General features: G+C 37.1%; 1 protein-coding gene across 5 annotated transcripts in view; it reads right to left on the bottom strand.

Moving 5' to 3' along the window:
* KIDINS220 (kinase D-interacting substrate 220kDa) overlaps positions 1–19,191 on the bottom strand; it is a 92,957-nt gene that overhangs the window by 58,857 nt on the left and 14,909 nt on the right. For 4 of the 5 annotated variants that reach the window (XM_018055691.1, XM_018055693.1, XM_018055694.1 and 1 more), the window contains exons 3-11: positions 18,668–18,766; positions 17,414–17,512; positions 12,872–12,970; positions 11,881–11,982; positions 7,421–7,519; positions 5,551–5,748; positions 3,782–3,880; positions 1,774–1,872; positions 672–770 (exon numbers count right to left, since the gene is read on the bottom strand). In XM_018055691.1, the coding sequence (XP_017911180.1) occupies positions 672–770; positions 1,774–1,872; positions 3,782–3,880; positions 5,551–5,748; positions 7,421–7,519; positions 11,881–11,982; positions 12,872–12,970; positions 17,414–17,512; positions 18,668–18,766 (993 nt within the window). The remainder of the gene's footprint in view (positions 1–671; positions 771–1,773; positions 1,873–3,781; positions 3,881–5,550; positions 5,749–7,420; positions 7,520–11,880; positions 11,983–12,871; positions 12,971–17,413; positions 17,513–18,667; positions 18,767–19,191) is intronic. The other variant, XM_018055692.1, reaches the window with a different exon arrangement.

Below are 19,191 nucleotides of genomic sequence, written 5' to 3'. Positions count from 1 at the left end.
TTTCTCTACACTTTCTCCCTCGGAGTCCTCTCTGTTGTATCCACGTTCTCCGCCTACTTACCACCTCTTCATTCCCTCAGCTTTCACCTCTCTCAAACATCAACCTGCCTTCTTCCCTTATTAGTATCTCTATCACTTTACTCTTCATATCCAGCACTAATGAAAACTATCATGTAAAAAAGAAATTAAGTCTGCAAAGACTAAACTTATTCTCCACCTTTTACTTTACAAACATCTCTTAAAGACAATGGCCCAAAACCTAACAAATGAAATTCTCAGTTCCCGCCCACTCTGGTCGCTCCAGAACGTTAAATGGAAATGAATGTGCCACGTTCTTCCTGTGGCTTATCTTGATTCTTTCCTCTTGTTTCTCTGCAACAAGATCCACCCTGATGACATCATCCTTGCATGGTGCTCAATGCAGCTCAGCTCCCCGTAACTGATCTGAACCACAGAGGGAACACAGGAAGGAACTTCTTAAACTGAGCCTGCCCACTCCTCAGCACCTCTCAGAACAGCCAAGATCTCACAGCATTCAAATCCCAAACAGATATCCCCAGTCAGTAATCTCTCCTTCCACAAAATAACATGAGACTCCCCTAAGTCCACCAGGTATACAGGTTGGTCTTACCAACTGCCCTATGCTCTCTGCACAAACGTTTTATTACTACCTTATCGACAGCAGACACTTTGGCTCCTTTATCCAGCAGCAGCTCTACCACTTCTATGTTTCTCATCTTGGTAGCCTTTATAAGGGGTGTTTCGCCATCCTGTGGGTACAGATAAAAAGGTTTGCCAGATTAATACCTTTAGTCTTTAAAGTCACATAAACACACGTCAAGAAGTCAAATATTTGCCCAGTCTATATTGAAAATGTTCTCAAGAAAACACAGTTGCAAAAACTAACAAGAAAGTGCTTTTCCTTCCATAACCAACTACTTGTATCAAAATACTTGTATGTCACTCAGCCAAGCAAGAGATTTACCCACTACTTGCTTATTAAAGAATGACCTAATTGCTTTCAAAACCAAATTAAGAGAAAGAAGAGACCATAGTTCAGCACTGAATTAGGAAGAAGCAAAATGTGTCAGAAGCCACATGTGGTCAGAGCAGCTGACACACAGTTCCAAAAGAAAAAGGATTCCAAGGAGCCTGCAAACCAGAAGGTATCCCAGGGCACTGCAGTCACTATCACTGGTTCAGATAACACTGCTCCAAATCTCTGGTAGATGAAACAGGGCTGTATTATGGGTGCTTCCATAAGTTTGCTTTATTCAGGAAGAACTCCTGCCATTTCATTTCAGAATTTCAAATATAATTTCCTCAAGAACAACTACTACACAGAAGGCCAAATATAATCACTGAGGTCTTACACAGTTTTATACTTTTCACATGGAGTAAAACAGACTAAAGTGGTTGGTTTGAGGAACCAATAACCACACAAACTGATCTTTTAAAAAGAAACATGTTCGGCATTCCAAACAACAGGAGCATAAAATAATTCTGGGGAAATGATCTGGCCACAGTTTATGAACAGCTGATACTGTACTTTCTGAAAGTATCTAATTAAAATAACAAATTACACAGTGTATTCTGCTGTGAATACACAACTCCTAAAAGGATATAAAGCTATTCCTCAACTTAATACAGAACACTACCGGTAAAATCCCTGTCATTCTAATATCAAACAGTTGTAAAAACTGAAGGAAAAAAAAAAGCACTACTAACATTCAGCATTAGGTATTGCTAAAAGGATAGAAATGTCGTTTATACCTTCGTGCATATTTCAGTGTCAGGATTGCACTGTAAGATGTCTCTCACCATTGTTGCATTTCCTTTCTCAACAGCCCAATACAAAGCAGTTTTATTGTCCTGTATTAATTTTAAAAATCAACAATCACTTCATATAAGACAGAATATTAAAAATTCATCAGTATTAACATTTCTGTCAGAAAGCATTAATATATTTTACCAAGAAGCAGCATGATAGAAAATAATATTAATCCTTCTTGTACCTTGCATTTACTTGTGGGAAATTCTTTACAAAAGAAGTCTAGAAAAACTTAACACTTCTTGATTAGGAAGCAACAACCCCACACAGCTGATAGGGTCAACTATGCTTCTGGAATGCAATTAGGTTTCAGGACCCCACACTGTGTTGGAGGTCTTCAGGACTTGAGCTGTGTCCTTTGAGAAGTCATGTAAATATTCTGACCTTGGCTTGTGGCTTTTCATCTGCCCAATCTTTTCAAAAGATAATGCATGAAAATGTACTACACAAACAAAGCTGAATTGTTTCTGTCATTCTCAGCTTTCTTAATCTCCACCCATATCCATAAACTGATTTTCATCAGATCCTTTAAAATCCTATCTAGTTCAAACACCAAAAATAGATTCAAATGGATTTTGAAAGCAGAGCTAAAGAAGAAAAACAAAAACTGATTAAAATATTGGAAAACAGAATTGACAGACACAAAGGAGTTAGATAAAAGTCAAAATAGGTGATCAAGGCACCTACTTTTAGTGAAAATATGGTTTTTTCCTCAATGAATGACTTTCAGCCACTATCCACTGTTTGCTTCACCAACATTTTCTCAACACAGTTCCCTTCTCAAAACTGCACGCTAGCTTCTGAACCTTCTGAGTTTGACACTCTAACCTCTCTGGTCCTACATCCCTTTGTACTTTACTATCTCCCATCCCACCCTCCTTAACAACCTGATTTATTCATTAGCTAAGGACTACAGTCTTTCACTTTCCCACTTTCCTGAACTTTCTCATCCCATTATTCTACTATCCTTGCCTGAATTACTCAGCCTTTCTTCATCCAAACTCGACCAATTTTTCAAACTAGCAAATTCTACCTTCCCTCAAAAGTTCTCCTTAACGCCCTCTTTCACCACCTCAAGACTCTTACGTTTGAATCTTCACTAGGAAATCAACCATACACTATCTGATATCAAAAGTGGCATCACTTTTTATGTTTAGATAAAAACGTAAGTTTAAGTATAAACTAAATGAACTAAAACCTTCCGAACTAAAATACATGTTTCTTACAGGCAAGAGGTCCGTGTTAAAAGACTCTCACGGCATTTGGCGTAATGTTTATTAGTTTGATTCAAAAATGGATTTGTATACAAGGAAAAAACTGAGCAGAAATACTGAGCAGAAATACAGACTGTCCAACAGCAAAATGGGTTGTAAAGTACAGATTTTTCTTTTTTAATCTAAAGCTTTTGACATACTGAATAAATTTACAACTTTAGGAGTGCTTTTACCTAAAATGAATAACCTTTATAGCTCTGTGAGCTGTGACTGCCTTAAACAAAGTCCACAGGCACTACCAAGTGGTCCTGAGAAAGGCAAGCAAGCGGGGGAAAGGAGATGAAAGACTAAAAAAAAAAAACAAAACAGGAATAGAATAATACACGGATGAAGAAGACAAACAGAGGGAGAACACTAAAGAAAACAAGTCACACACACTCAAAGTGCTGCCATTTCTCAGTATTATAAACTATTAATTTCAGGATTGAATATATTTAGTCATTAATAAGGGAGGTGTACTTGAAAAACATGAACTTATTTATGGTTCATTTCTATCTAACTTGACATTAATACAGAAATTTCAAAATAATGGCAGTGAAACTTAATTATACAGGCATCCATTAAATATATTAGTGTTTATAAGTTTAACTTCATATGAAAACTCAAAGAATGACATTATGATCAACCAACATATATGACCAATTAGTCACAGATAACAGTCTGTAATCACACACACCTGTCCTCTAATGTCAATATCAGCATATTTTTGTAGAAGTGCTCGAACAATTTCCACATGACCACCTCTGACAGCACCAATTAATACAGTATCTCCACTCTAAAAAGACAAAAAAAAAGACAGCCAGAGATAATTGATGAGGAAAACAAAAAATACTGTTTTGAAGTTAAGATTAATCATATATTAATACAATAAATTTTTTTGGAAATGTCTTGGGAAAAAAGTATCTCAGATACTTTCCATAAACAACAAAGTTTTAGGTAACTAGTATTAATACCTGATATTAATAGCCTGTAGAATAAGGGACAGAAAACTATACATCAAAATGAGGACATTTATATCTGAAATTCCAGGACAAAAGTTTAGAAAGGTAAGTCACTCAGAACAACAAGCCATTCTATTTTGAAGGCACCCTCTCATTACAAATGTAAATTAAATAAAATGACGCCATGACTGTCAATGAACCAGATGAACCTTTGCAAATTACATAACACAAACCCCTTGGGATCATGCTATCTGACAAAAGCCACTGACTCTAAAGGGAGCTGCAAAGCTAGAGCCATCTGCGGGTTTATAACAACGTTTAATTAAGGGAGAAGGTTGGTTCCCAGAACAGAATCTATATTCTACTTGGCAGTACAGGCCAAGAATGCCCAGGACTGACTCATTCCTCAATACAAGGTTTAGATGAAGTTCATTACCTCATTAAGGACAGCTCTGCCCTAAAATTATATTCACCAAGCAATAATCATTATTAATTATATCTTTCCCTACTTCAAATACTGTAAATGGCCTTTTTTTTTAACTGCTAAATTACAAATCAGTTATACGGGTTTGAGTTGGATCATTCCATGAGCTATGGCTCATCTCAATCCTAAGCGGGCCCCAGTGGGCTGCAATTCAAGATGCAGGCCATTGAGAACTGAGCCACGATGTAATATCTTAACTACTACATTAAAAGTATAAACCCATGGCAGAAACACTTTGAGAATATTAGCATTAATGTGGGTTCAAACTAGGATATTAACACAAGGTTCTAAAAATTCCATTGCTTACTATGCACCATGCACTATTCTAGGCTCTAGGAAATAAGTTAGACAAGGTCCCACCTCCGGGAGAATGTATAGTCTAGAGGAGACTCACAGACAACATAAACAAAAATAAAAAACAAGATAAATGTAATGCAAATAAAAGAGAGTGATGCAATAGAAAGTGACTGGGGAGTGACTTTAGTCACTGAGAATTCAAGACTAATGTGTACAGTATGGGTCTTTAACCCACGGTAGATGGTGGAACCATCTGAGATGGAGAAGTCTGAGGGGAAAGCAGGTTTGGGATCAAACAAACAAAACATCTGTTTTGCCGAAAATTAAGAGGACCATTAGACACTCACATGGAAAGTTTAAGTGGAAATGGACATGCAAGTGTATGCTTCTGAGAAGAGGTCACAGCAAGAGATACAAACTTGAAAATGCTATTAAGTGTAAGGGTGGTACCTGAAGTCTTAGAACAACGAACACCACCAGCCATGAACAAGTCCTACAGTAAGGATGATTTTAAGATCACATTATCAATAACAATATAATTTTTTTTAAACTGAAAAGAACACCCTTCACAAAGATTAAATATGTTGTAACTTATTAGTTTTAAAGGTAGAAATAAAACATCTTAAATGTGTTATGCAGGAAGAATCTTGAAAGGTGTTGAGAAGTTAAGGTACCTTCCATCAATATCACCACTGGAAGACAAGTTCTAAATAGACAACCTACCCTATCAGGTATGTTCACATATGTCCCAGCATCAAGGAGATCCTGTACAATTTCTGTATGTCCCTCCTTCGATGCGATCATCAAGGCTGTATTTCCATCCTTATCTGTTAAATTTACATTTGGATTTCGCTTCAAAATTTCTTTTACTGACTGTGTATAGCCTCCTTTTACTGCCACAATAAGTGCAGTCATTGAATTCTAAAGAACAAACAAAAAAGTCCAATAAATTAGTCATTTCAGACAACTTAATTTATGCCCTAGTCAAAAACTGATGTTTTCAAATAGGTGACCTATAATTACTAATTATTTCTGATAATAAAATGCCAACATAAATAATCAGAAGTGATCATACCAAAAGTGGTCAGGAAGCATATTTTCCGTTCTTGAAGATGTGTTAGTTCTCTGACATCAAAATCTTTAAATGATAACCTAAATTTGGACTCATTTACAATGAACAAATCCTCTCACAAAAGTACTGAACGGTAAAATAGCTAACAGGATGATTCAAAATTAAACACATTCTAAATGAAGTAATCCAAAGTAAGGTTAACAGACTTCAAACAAGTAACAATCTATAATAGAATCTATACAAAAAATGTAAGCGAAACAATGAATTTAAAAGTATAGACTATTTCAGTAACAGTATAATATATTCTTCTTTCTTATAGTGACCCAGAAACCACATTTTCAAAACGATCTTATTTTTAGAGGTTCTTTTAAAAACTTTTCACATTTAATTTATTAAAAATAAATCACCTAATACAAGAATCTGACTCACTGCAAAACAAATATTAAAATTTATTCTTGAGATTTTTATCTAGTTTGAGACAACATGCAATTCCCTTATAGAAATATTTTAGTTGTTATATCAGCCCCTGGAACTAAGCCATAACTCTCAATATTAAATAACATAGCCTTTTCAGATTCTTCAGCAGTCAACATAGAGACAGGCCACTTATTCACTTGATAAACTGCCCAGAAAAAGTCAGGTGAACAGTATGGCTTCCAGGGTTGGGTAAGAATCATGCTCTGTCTCCACACAGCAGTAACATACTCCACGCCCCTTGAGGGTCGGCAATTAGCAGCTCTGCCACCATGGAAAATAGGAGGAGCTGGTTGGTATTATGCCAAGAAATCAATATGACTTAGAGCCCACTCTTGTTACACTGCAGCCACAGGTTTGCTAGCAACTCTTCTCAGAATCCCTCATCATCTACCTCACATAATCTAATAATTATGTTAACAGAAGACTATATTGTTTCTTGTGCATAAATATCATCTCCTTTAACTATATTCTTAGAAGTTCAAGAGAAAAGTGATATGATGGTCTCCTCTAGTACCCCCGCCACATCTGGCACAGGCCAGGTGCAAGCAGGGCCTCAATAATGAATCCATAACTCCTAGTCGCTAAGATATACTGAACCAATTTTTAAACTATCTAGGTTTTCACCACTGATTTCTGATATTTTAAAATCTATCAGAGAAAGAAAACAAGTTACAGCTTAAAATATCAAAAAATTATGGCATTATTTTAAAATTTTAAAGAAAAGGTATTTTGAAAGAACAGCAATTCTTTCCACATTAGTAATTCAAATCATTTGATGTGGGAAGTACTTTATACTAAGATTACTAAAAGATATTCCTTATAGCTTTAGCCTCCTAAAATTGATGTGCATTGGCAAAAACTCCTTAAGAGCACATATTTGTAATATATAATATCTAAATTTACCAGGATAATATGTTTGTTTTTCTAAGTATCATTTAGATACTGTAGGGAAAATTTTCTAGACATGTGCTAAGGAAAAAATATTCTCTCTCAAAACTAAAAATATCTCTCTACTACCAGCAGTTAAGTAGAAAAGATACTTACAGCTCCTTCTTGATCAACATCAGCTCCCATGGCCAATAAATGTTTTACACATTCCAAATGACCTTTTCGTGCAGCCCAAACCAAAGGGGTGGTTCCATACTATTAAAAGAAATAACAAATTTTAAATTATTATTGAAGATATATTAAAAGAAACTAGGCTCTCAACATGAATTTTGATAAAAATCACACTGAGTATTTTTTTTTTTTACTTTATTTTACTTTACAATACTGTATTGGTTTTGCCATATATTGACATGAATCCACCACGGGTGTACATGCGTTTCCAAACATGAACCCCCCTCCCACCTCCCTCCCGATAACCTCTCTCTGGGTCATCCCCGTGCACCAGCCCCAAGCATGCTGTATTCTGCATCGGACATAGACTGGTGATTCGATTCTTACATGATAGTATACATGTTTCAATGCCATTCTCCCAAATCATCCCACCCTCTCCCTCTCCCTCTGAGTCTAAAAGTCACACTGAGTATTTTAAATTACAGTTTACACCAATCATAATTTTAAGCCTAAATGAATCATATTTTTCTCATTTTATTTCTCCCAAATAGATGGTTAACTACTGCATGAAATGTGTTTTAACCAACTTTAAGTTTTATAATAATTGACAATTTTTCATCATAAAGTCATACAGCCTTTAATTTCCAACACACTTTCTTTGCTTCCCATATCTTGTGACATATGAATTTAAACAATTTGACTATAGTCAAAAATAGTGACAGCTAAGTGCCAAATATAGTTCTAACTAGTTGACATAGGTTAACTTGTGTAATCCTCATCACAAGAGTAAGTACAAATCACAATATCACATTTTAAACAGATGAACAGACAGGACCCCAAGAAGCTAATTACAGGCTCGATGTCACAAAGCTACTAAGAGGTGGAGCAAAACCCATGAACCCAACAAGCCTGGCTTCAGCCTGTGCTCTTCACCACCTCCCTAGATTCGCCTCTATGCCTGACAAAATAAACATCAGCTGAGAAACGGCACTCAAAAGCACTCAAAAGCAACATGACTCAAAAGGCATCAGAGAATGTAAATCATGCATAAAAGCAATGCTTTACCTTTGGGGAGATTCATGTGGCAATGAAGAGACACAGGAACACTTGCAGTGACATTTAACTACATAGAAGATTGACGTGAATGCTTAATGAATGCCTACTTTTTATAACAGCCTTGACTAGAGAACTTCTGTGTACTAATGGAGGTATGGACAGTGAATACTGACAGTACAGAAGAAGAGGCATCCACATTGACTGGGTAAGTTAAGGAGATTTAACAGAGAAGATAACATTCCAACTGAGCCTTGAGAAAATAAACAGGAGTTCATCAGGCAGAGGAGGTAGTAACATTCTTAACAGAGGGAAAAGAATAAACAAAGACACGCACTTCACAGAAATTCATAAAAGTTCACAGAATGGTAGACCATCTTCTGCATCCAAAAGTGCAGTGTATTTGGAGAGCAATGGCAAGAAGTGAGCTTGGGAAGACAGACTGGGTCAAACTGAAAAATCTGGGCTTTGAAACCAAAGATGCTAGAAAAGCTCCCCAAAAGCAAGAAAAGAATGAGACAACTAAACATTTCTCAAATACGCGGGCTGTGCTCAGTCACGTTCAACTCTTCTGCCAACTCCATGTACTGTAGCCCACCAGGCCCTTCTGTCCATAGAATTTTCCAGACAAGAATACTAAAGCAGGCTGCAATCTCCTCCTCCAACCTAGGGATCAAATCCGCATCTCGTGTTTCCTGTACCAGCACGCAGATTCTTTACCACTATTGCCATGTGAGATGCCCCATTTGGGGTATTAAGGATTTTTTAAAAAGTGAATAGGACAAAATCCTGGGGAGCTTTCTGGAACTGATGGCACATGAACTGAGAGTGAAGGATGAATAGAAGACAAAGAAGAGGAGGAGAGGGCGCTGCACACTGTGAAAGAGCACCTGCCAGGAACTCAGGAACCTGCATTGTCGACAGCTGAGAAAAGGTAGTCTGTGGGAGAGACAGCAGGAGAAAGGGAGGCAAAGACTATCTTTTATGCATCATAACAGGGACTGACATCCTTAGGATTTTAAGTATGAGAGAGAAAGAACAAAACTTAAATTTTAAAGATCATCTGGGGTTTCCCTGATGACTTAGTGGCGAAGAATCCACCTGCCAGTGCAGGAGACATGGGTTCGATCCCTGGTCCAGGAAGATACCACATGCCGTGGAGCACCTACACCCGTGCACCACAGCTACTGAGCCTGTGCTCTAGAGTCCGTGCTCTACAACAAGAAAAGCCAACACAATGAGAAGTCCACGCGTCGCAATACAGAGTAGCCCCCGCTTGCCACAACTAGAGAAAGCTCACGAGCAGCAGTAAAGACTCAGCACAGTCATAAATTAATTAATTTAAAAAATTTTAAAAAGATAGTCTGGCAATTTTTTAAGGAATCTCCACACTGTTCTCCATAGTGGCTGTACTACTTTGCATTCCCACCAACAGTGTAGGAGGGTTCCCTTTTCTCCACACCCTCTCCAGCATTTATTGCTTGCAGATTTTTGGATCACAGCCATTCTGACTGGTGTGAAGTGGTACCTCATTGTGGTTTTGATTTGCATTTCTCTAATAATGAGTGATGTTGAGCATCTTTTCATGTGTTTGTTAGCCATCCGTATGTCTTCTTCGGAGAAATGTCTATTTAGTTCTTTGGCCCATTTTTTGATTGGGTCGTTTATTTTTCTGGAATTGAGCTGCAGAAGTTGTTTGTATATTTTTGAGATTAGTTGTTTGTCAGTTGCTTCATTTGCTATTATTTTCTCCCATTCAGAAGGCTGTCTTTTCACCTTGCTTATATTTTCCTTCGTTGTGCAGAAGCTTTTAATTTTAATTAGATCCCATTTGTTTATTTTTGCTTTTATTTCCAGAATTCTGGGAGGTGGATCATAGAGGATCCTGCTGTGATTTATGTCTGAGAGTGTTTTGCCTATGTTCTCCTCTAGGAGTTTTATAGTTTCTGGTCTTACATTTAGATCTTTAATCCATTTTGAGTTTATTTTTGTGTGGGGTGTTAGAAAGTGATCTAGTTTCATTCTTTTACAAGTGGTTGACCAGTTTTCCCAGCACCACTTGTTAAAGAGATTGTCTTTACTCCACTGTATATTCTTGCCTCCTTTGTCAAAGATAAGGTGTCCATATGTGTGTGGATTTATCTCTGGGCTTTCTATTTTGTTCCATTTATCTATAGAACTACCTTATGACCCAGCAATCCCACTTCTGGGCATACACACCGAGGAAACCAGAATTGAAAGAGACACATGTACCCCAATGTTCATCGCAGCACTGTTTATAATAGCTAGGACATGGAAACAACCTAGATGTCCATCAGCAGATGAATGGATAAGAAAGCTGTGGTACATATACACAATGGAGTATTACTCAGCCGTAAAAAAGAATTCATTTGAATCAGTTCTGATGAGATGGACGAAACTGGAGCCGATTATACAGAGTGAAGTAAGCCAGAAAGAAAAACACCAATACAGTATACTAACACATATATATGGAATTTAGGAAGATGGCAATGATGACCCTGTATGCAAGACAGGGAAAGAGACACAGATGTGTATAATGGACTTTTGGACTCAGAGGGAGGGAGAGGGTGGGATGATTTGGGAGAATGACATTCTAACATGTATACTATCATGTAAGAATTGAATCGCCAGTCTATGTCTGATGCAGGATACAGCATGCTTGGAGCTGGTGCACGGGGATGACCCAGAGGGATGTTGTGGGGAGGGAGGTGGGAGGGGGGTTCATGTTTGGGAACGCATGTAAGAATTAAAGATTTTAAAATTTAAAAAATAAAAAAAGAAAAAAAAGAAAAAAAAAAAAAAAAAAAGAAAACTCCTGCAAAAAAAAAAAAAAAAAGATAGTCTGGCAACAATACAGAGAAGGTAGATAGGACCCAAGATAGAAAGAAGAGCTACAACAGAAAATTTCAAATAATGAAGCTAGGGAATCAACTCTACTTTTCTGAGAATGTTGAATGTGATAGACAATGGAAAGATACTGAGTACCAATTTGGGCTTCCCTGGTGGCTCAGACAATAAAGAATCTGCCTGCAATGCAGGAGACCCAGGTTCGATCCCTGGATAAGGAAGATCCTCTGGAGAAGGGAATGACAACTCACTCCAGTATTCTTGTCTGGAGAATCTCAGGGACAGAGGAGCCTGGCAGGCTACAGTCCATGGAGTCACAAAGAATTAGACACAACTGAGTGACTAACACTTTCAGTACCTACAGGGAACCCATCTATGAGATGTATGCCTTTATAAAATATATTAATAAATATAAACATACGACACATCAGTGCAGCCTCATGAGATCATATAAAAATCCTGGTAAGTCAGACACACAGAGTGGACACAACATGAACTGAACCTGGAAGATCCCGTTGACCTACCTTGTCAGAGCAGTTGACCTTGGCACCATTTTGCAGTAAAAGTTGCACTATATCAGCATGGCCTCTGCCTGCTGCCCAAATGATTGGGTAGACACTGTACTGCTGGGAGACAGTCAAGACGGGCGGGGAGGTAGACAAAGAGGGAGGGAAAGAAAAAGTCTTTTAGGTTGGTATCTATAGCACACATTTTTTAAGAAGAGTAAATAACAGGGAGCAATACAAGGTATTTTTTTAAAAAGTCAAGTCACAGACCATTAAAAACACACATAAATCTCATAATATGTAACTGAGAACTGAGATGTACTCAACCTTAAATAAATATATATGATGAACATATTTATTTTTATAAATTCAACACACTTAATGTAATTATCTAGCCAACAGGTAAGACTAAGAAGAAGAATGTAAAACCTTTCTTTATAATCCTTCTATCAACTTGAATAAAACTGATTTTTTTCCCAGCTGTATTAAGGCATAACTGACAAATAAAACTGTAAGGTACTTGAAGTGTACATGATGACCTGACATACATATACACTGTGAAAGGAGTCCCCCCATCAATAAAATGATTACTTAATCTGCAGTCAGAGCAAGCTTCATGCAAAGCAGTAATGCATGTATTACGACCAATAACAATGTACAGAAAACTGGCCTGAGTATTTGGTAAATGTCTCTCTTCGTTAAAAGAGCTTAGGTTAAGAATGCATACCAACAGAACACAGGCAAGATGACATAAGGATTTCAAAATCTCCTTTTGAAATGTTATATAGCTGTAACTAATATTTAAGGTGCTTTTTTGTTGATAAAAATTGAGAAAAAAAGCTTAGCTTGAAAAAAAAATTCCCTTGTGTTTTGAAATCACATTGCGAATTATTTTTAGTAAGATCTAGATCATTTTATCCAATATGAAGTCCAAAGTATAACCAATCTTAAGTATTTCCTAGAAGAACTTACCACTTCTATTACAGACGAATTTTTTGTTAACGCTTACCAGACCAGTAACACTTGGATTGGCACCATGAGAAAGCAGCAGCTCAACCACTTCAGTACGGCCTTTATAACACGCCCACATAAGAGCCGTCCATCCTCCCTTCAGGGAAAAATAAAGGGAGGAGAGGAGGGAAATAAAACACCGGACTGTCTCCAAGGACAAAAATGTCATCAATGAAGCTTCTTTTGTGAATGTTCTCTATAAAACCACTGTTTTATGAAATCACTGCTATGTAGTTCTAAATACCCAAGCTCCCCAGGGAAATACACAATCATATCTGGACAAAGTCCAATATCTTAAGTCCAGCAATGATTACTCCAAAGTTTGTATTATATTTTTGGAAATTGATACAGGGAACATTCACATTGGACTCTTCTAAATTTCCAAGATTTATTTTGGCTGTTTAAATATATTCCTTCAGCAAACATTCTATGTCCCTAGATACTCTCCTGCTGCTGTGAGTCTAGATTTTTTCCAGAGATGGATTCCAGCCATCCCATTCAACTCCTGCATCTAAACTCATCCTATAAATTCCAGATTGGTATTGTACCTCTTGCTAAAAGAGAAGATACAAAGGCAATGATCTATAGATCATGATTTCCAGGGGCAAGCAGAGTCATTAAGTATGAATTAACGGCATGGTAACTTCCTATTTTCTAAGCTATAAAGCAACATTCTTAGTTTTAGCAGTGTTCTCTTTAGCTATCATGCAATTCAATAAAAGAGACAAATGTAAGCAAATTATACTAAGAAGTGAATGTTTTGTTTGCTTAAAAAAGAAAAGTATTTGGACCAATCCAAATTTGGATGCAAGAATATAAACCACTTAATCCTCTTGATTCTGTTTCATCATCACTAAAAGAGGTAAAATAAAATAAGTTGCTCTAACCTGAAAAAGGCAAAACTATGGAAAGGGAAAACAGACAGTAGTAGCCACAGACTGGGAAGTAGGTGGAGGGGATGGTTATAAAGCAGCAGCATGAGGGTACAGTTGATGCAATGGAACTGCTTTGCACAGAGCAATGGTGGATGAATGATATCACAAACGTGTCAAAACCCACAGAACTGAACACCGGAGAGTGAATTTTACTGAATGTAAATCTTTAAAAAATCAACTAGAATGTAGGAAAGACAGAATACAGACTAGGATGAATTAATTATATTATAAGTATATCACACAATTACTTAGAACCTGATCCAGGTAATGGCAGAAAGCAGTATTTTGACTGAATTCTGTAATGCAACATTCAAAAAGAACTGTATACAAACACTGTATTTAGTGGCAAATCTGTTTCAGGGTATGAGTTAGAAATTCTGAAACTATTTGTTTACTAGAGTTGAACAAATAAATAAATATTCTGTGTAGATAGTGTGAGCCAGATTTCTCACAGTCAGAAGAGTGTTACAAATTAAGAAAATGGAGAAGGCTTACTGTAGACTGGGTTCACAGTTATCAACTAAGTCTTTTCATTAAAAAAACATACACCCACACACATCAACTGAGTCTCTTTATTAATATACACACACACACACAGATATACAGAAGAGACGTATGTAACATGTATGCAAGAGTTATGTATTTTCTACAACTACTGAGGAGGACAAGAAGCAGAGACATCTCAGTAGCAATAAGTATACCTGACTAGATTATTGGTTTCTAAATATCACTTTTGAATATCAAGAACTAGGGCCCCTTGGGAAACTGATTGATTCCAGGAGGGAGAATCACAGAAATAAGACAGGGAAAATACAAGATGAATCTGAACCTGAAGCATTTTGTAATGCAAGAAAGTGAGAATGAAAGTCGCTCAGTCGTGACTGATTCTTTGCGACACCACAGACACTATAGTCCATGGAATTCTCCAGGCCAGAACAGTGGAGTGAGTAGCCTTTCCCTTCTCCAAGGGATCTTCCCAACCCAGGGACTGAACCTAGGTCTCCCGCATTGTGGACAGATTCTTTATCACTGAGCCACAAGGGAAACCCAAGAATACTAGACTGGGTAACCTATCCCTTCTCCAGCAGATCTTCCCAACCCAGGAATAGAACCAAGGTCTCTTGCATTGCAGGCAAATTCTTCACCAACTGAGCTATCAGGGAAAGGAAATGCTAAAATATATATCTACATATAGATATTTATTTAGAGAGACAGAACTCTTTTTTCATTTCAATTACTAAATGTAATGGAATTATGCAAAGAGAAAAATATATTAATTCTCCTGATAAACTGGTATGGTGCTTTTAATAAAATATTGGGAACTAGGTAATTATATGAATTTCTCTTCTACTTTACATGCCAATAAGATAAGAACACTACATTTTTCTCCTGCCTGTCAGGTATCCATCCTTTGCCTAGGTTACTGACATCATCACCTTCTCTCCCTAAACTTTTATAGTGATGTACTTCCATCTCTTTTCAGCAAAAGGAAGGATACAAATAGTTCTGTATCTTTCTATAAAAATAAGTATACCAATACCTTCACTGAGTTTTAGAATAAGTATAATACTGTAGAAGCAAGAACACTGTGTAAATTATATTATACAGTATAATATTAAATGAAAGGTGGTAGAATGCTGAAGTTTCTTAAAAATTCAGACCACTTGTACTTCATAAAGCATCATCAGCAAAATAATACATGTTTTATCAAGGCAGTTCAATTTCAACATTTTGTAGAGTAAGAAGCCTTCACAATCCTTTTCTTCACCTTTATGCTTTAGGTACATGCTAAGATCAAACAAGAGCTAAGATGATTAAGAATCAGATCTTGAGAATCTTGAAATGTGTACAGATGGCATATCTAAACAGTTATATTTTTAAAATAAACTTACATTATTCTGAATACCATAACTTTAATCAGTGAAAATATTTTCAAAACTATACTATGTCTCTCTTAAAGTTCTCCTTAAAGAAAACAATTCTCTCATTGATACATTATAAAGAGTAATGTGTTGTCTTAACAATATTTGAGAATTTTAAACTGAAATAAACAGAAAATGTGATTAAGAGTATTCTAAGGAGGTATATTATATCACCTGGGTTTTAAAGCATTCTTGAGGGGAGAAATATCAATAACCTCAGATATGCAGATGACACCACCCTTAAGGCAGAAAGTGAAGAGGAACTAAAAAGCTTATTGGTGAAAGTGAAAGAGGAGAGTGAAAAAGTTGGCTTAAAGCTCAACATCCAGAAAAGGAAGATCATGGCATCTGGTCCCATCACTTCATGGGAAATAGATGGGGAAACAGTGAAAACAGTGTCAGACTTTATTTTTCTGGGCTCCAAAATCACTGTAGATGGTGACTGCAGCCATGAAATTAAAAGACGCTTACTCCTTGGAAGGAAAGTTTTGACCAACTTATATAGTATATTCAAAAGCAGAGACATTACTTTGCCAACAAAGGTCCATCTAGTCAAGGCTATGGTTTTTCCAGTGGTCATGTATGGATGCGAGAGTTGTACTACAAAGGAAGCTGAGTGCTGAAGAATTAATGCTTTTGAACTGTGGTGTTGGAGAACTCTCGAGAGTCCCTTGGACTGCAAAGAGATCCAACCAGTCCATCCTAAAGGAGATCAGTCCTGATTGCTCATTGAAAGGACTGATGTTGAAGCTGAAATTCCAATATTTTGGCCACCTGATGCGAAGAGCTGACTCATTGGAAAAGACCCTGATGCTGGGAAAGATTGAGGGCAGGAGGAGAAGGAGACGACAGAGGATGAGATGGCTGGATGGCATCATCGACTCGATGGAAGTGAGTTTGAGTGAACTCCGGGAGTTGGTGATGAACAGGGAGTCCTCAGTTCAGTTCAGTTGCTCAGTCACGTCCGACTCTTTGCGACCCCATGAATCGCAGCACGCCAGGCCTCCCTGTCCATCACCAACTCCCGGAGTTCACTCAGACTCACGTGCATTGAGTCAGTGATGCCATCCAGCCATCTCATCCTGTTGTCCCCTTCTCCTCTTGCCCCCAATCCCTCCCAGCATCAGAATCTTTTCCAATGAGTCAACTCTTCACAGGAAGTGGCCAAAGTACTGGAATTTTAGCTTTAGCATCATTCCTTCCAAAGAAATCCCAGGGCTGATCTCCTTCCCAATGGACTGGTTGGATCTCCTTGCAGTCCAAGGGATTCTCAAGAGTCTTCTCCAACACCACAGTTCAAAAGCATCAATTCTTCGGCGCTCAGCTTTCTTCACAGTCCAACTCTCACATCCATACATGACCACTGGAAAAACCATAGCCTTGACTAGACGGACCTTTGTTGGCAAAGTAATGTCTCTGCTTTTAAATATGCTATCTAGGTTGGTCATAACTTTTCTTCTGAGGCGTAAGCGTCTTTTAATTTCATAGTTGCAGTCTGGTGTGCTGCAATTCATAGGTCGCAAAGAGTCGGACGTGACTGAGTGACTGAACTGAACTGAGGGTCATTTCAATGCCCAACCCTAAAAACAACATCACCTGACACACAAAAATACAAGACTTCACAAATATCTATTACTGTTACTAAGACTGCAGCTGATTGACAACTGTAAAGTGAGTCCGTACCATGTCCCGGTGCTCCAAGCTGGCCCCGCACTTGAGCAGCTCATCCACAATGTGCAGGTGCCCTTCTTTTGAGGCTGATATAAGCGCTGTCCAGTTATCCTAAAACATACAGACACAAATGTTATCGTTTCAAAACAAATAACATTCCAAAGTCAGTTAAATTTGAATTTACATACAGATGATCATACCAAATTGACATGATCTGACACACTCTAAGCTACTCTGAAATAACACTGAAGCATAAGCTCTATTAAGAATTTATCTAAAAAAAAAAGAATTTATTTCTCTACCTATTGACTATAATGATGTAGAAATGGCTTTACAACTCTTTGCAGTCTTTTCACTGGACTTTTAATCACCGTGTTTTTTAAAAAGGAGAAAAAATAAGTATCAAAACCTCAAAGTTAATCCATGTGGCTACAACCACTATTATAAACTGAAATTCAAGAGCCTGTAATCAAATAAAAAAAGCATATTTACAAATTATTAAATTAAAACCATCCCACGTGATGTGTTCAGAAACTAAATGATAAAGCCTTTATTTTTTAAAGGCTGCAATTATCCTATCCTTTTATTCACGTGTACTGTCATTTAATTTAAATGATTGTTGAATTACAATCGTCAATTTAGTATCATCAATTTGAATTATAAAGACAAACAGAAAAACATATATGGCTATGTGACCCTGAAAAATAATTCCTCAAAAACAGAGAAGTAAGCCTCTTGAATAGTGATTTATCCTTCACAAATGGTATCAGAAGGGACCACATCTTTCTGGCTTATCCTAGGTAATGATGTTTATAATAGTAAGATACCATTATGGGGAGTTACTTAGCAGTATGACTCTTACACGGATATCTTCTAGGCAGGCATTTAATTTTGAGTGTGTGTATATCCGTGCGTGCTTAGTCACTCAGTCGTGTCCAACTCCTTCCAATGCTATGGACTGTAGCCCACCTGGCTCCTCTGTACATGGGATTTTTCAGGTAAGAATACTGGAGTGGCTACATGTGCTGCTTATTCAGTGAGTGCTATCTATACATAAAAAAATACACAAAGAGCTGAGACTTCTCAATGAAGGTAAAAATTCCTCTCCTATATTACCCTTTTTAAAAACTCAAGTTAGCATACTACTGAGCAATGGTGATACACAGCAGAAGTACAATCTGTAATCTATTACTTCTGAATCACTTCGTAAAACCAAGCAGCAAAGTTAAAGAAACGAAAAAGGCAAATGAGTAAGTCAATATATACCAAATCTTCCAGATTGCAATTAGCGCCATTCTTAATTAATTCTTTCACTATTTCCAGATTGCCTTGTTCAGCAGCTATCATCAATGGAGTCTGGCCACACTAGAGACGGAAGAGACATGGAGAACATTCAGGATGCTGCATGTTAATTGAAACACCAGTTAAATATACCACCCATACATTTCCATGATGTTAAGCTCTATTTACAGCACTTAATTTAGAAACACCTCTGAATTCAACTTTTCAGCTTACAAATAATATGAAAGTCAAAGAGAATGCTTTTTTTCCCCTTACAATAGCATTTGTAATCTGTTTTGGGCACTGCAATTTTATTCAAAATAAGCAACATGTGTAATACTAGGCACTGAAAAGCAATTTCCACAATAATCTCAGAATATCTATGGCAACCAAATCCTCTAACAATACAGCTAGAATATGATACACAATGTAGTTTTGCTGTGTGTATAAGATGTTTTTATCAGGACCAGAGGGAGAAAAGTAAAACAGTAAAAACAATACAGGTGCTG

This window comes from Capra hircus, chromosome 11 (genome assembly GCF_001704415.2).
Source record: "Capra hircus breed San Clemente chromosome 11, ASM170441v1, whole genome shotgun sequence".
Classification (NCBI taxonomy): Eukaryota; Metazoa; Chordata; class Mammalia; order Artiodactyla; family Bovidae; genus Capra; species Capra hircus.
The sequence above is the reverse complement of the archived record's forward strand: the minus strand, read 5'-3'. Positions and strand labels throughout refer to the sequence as shown.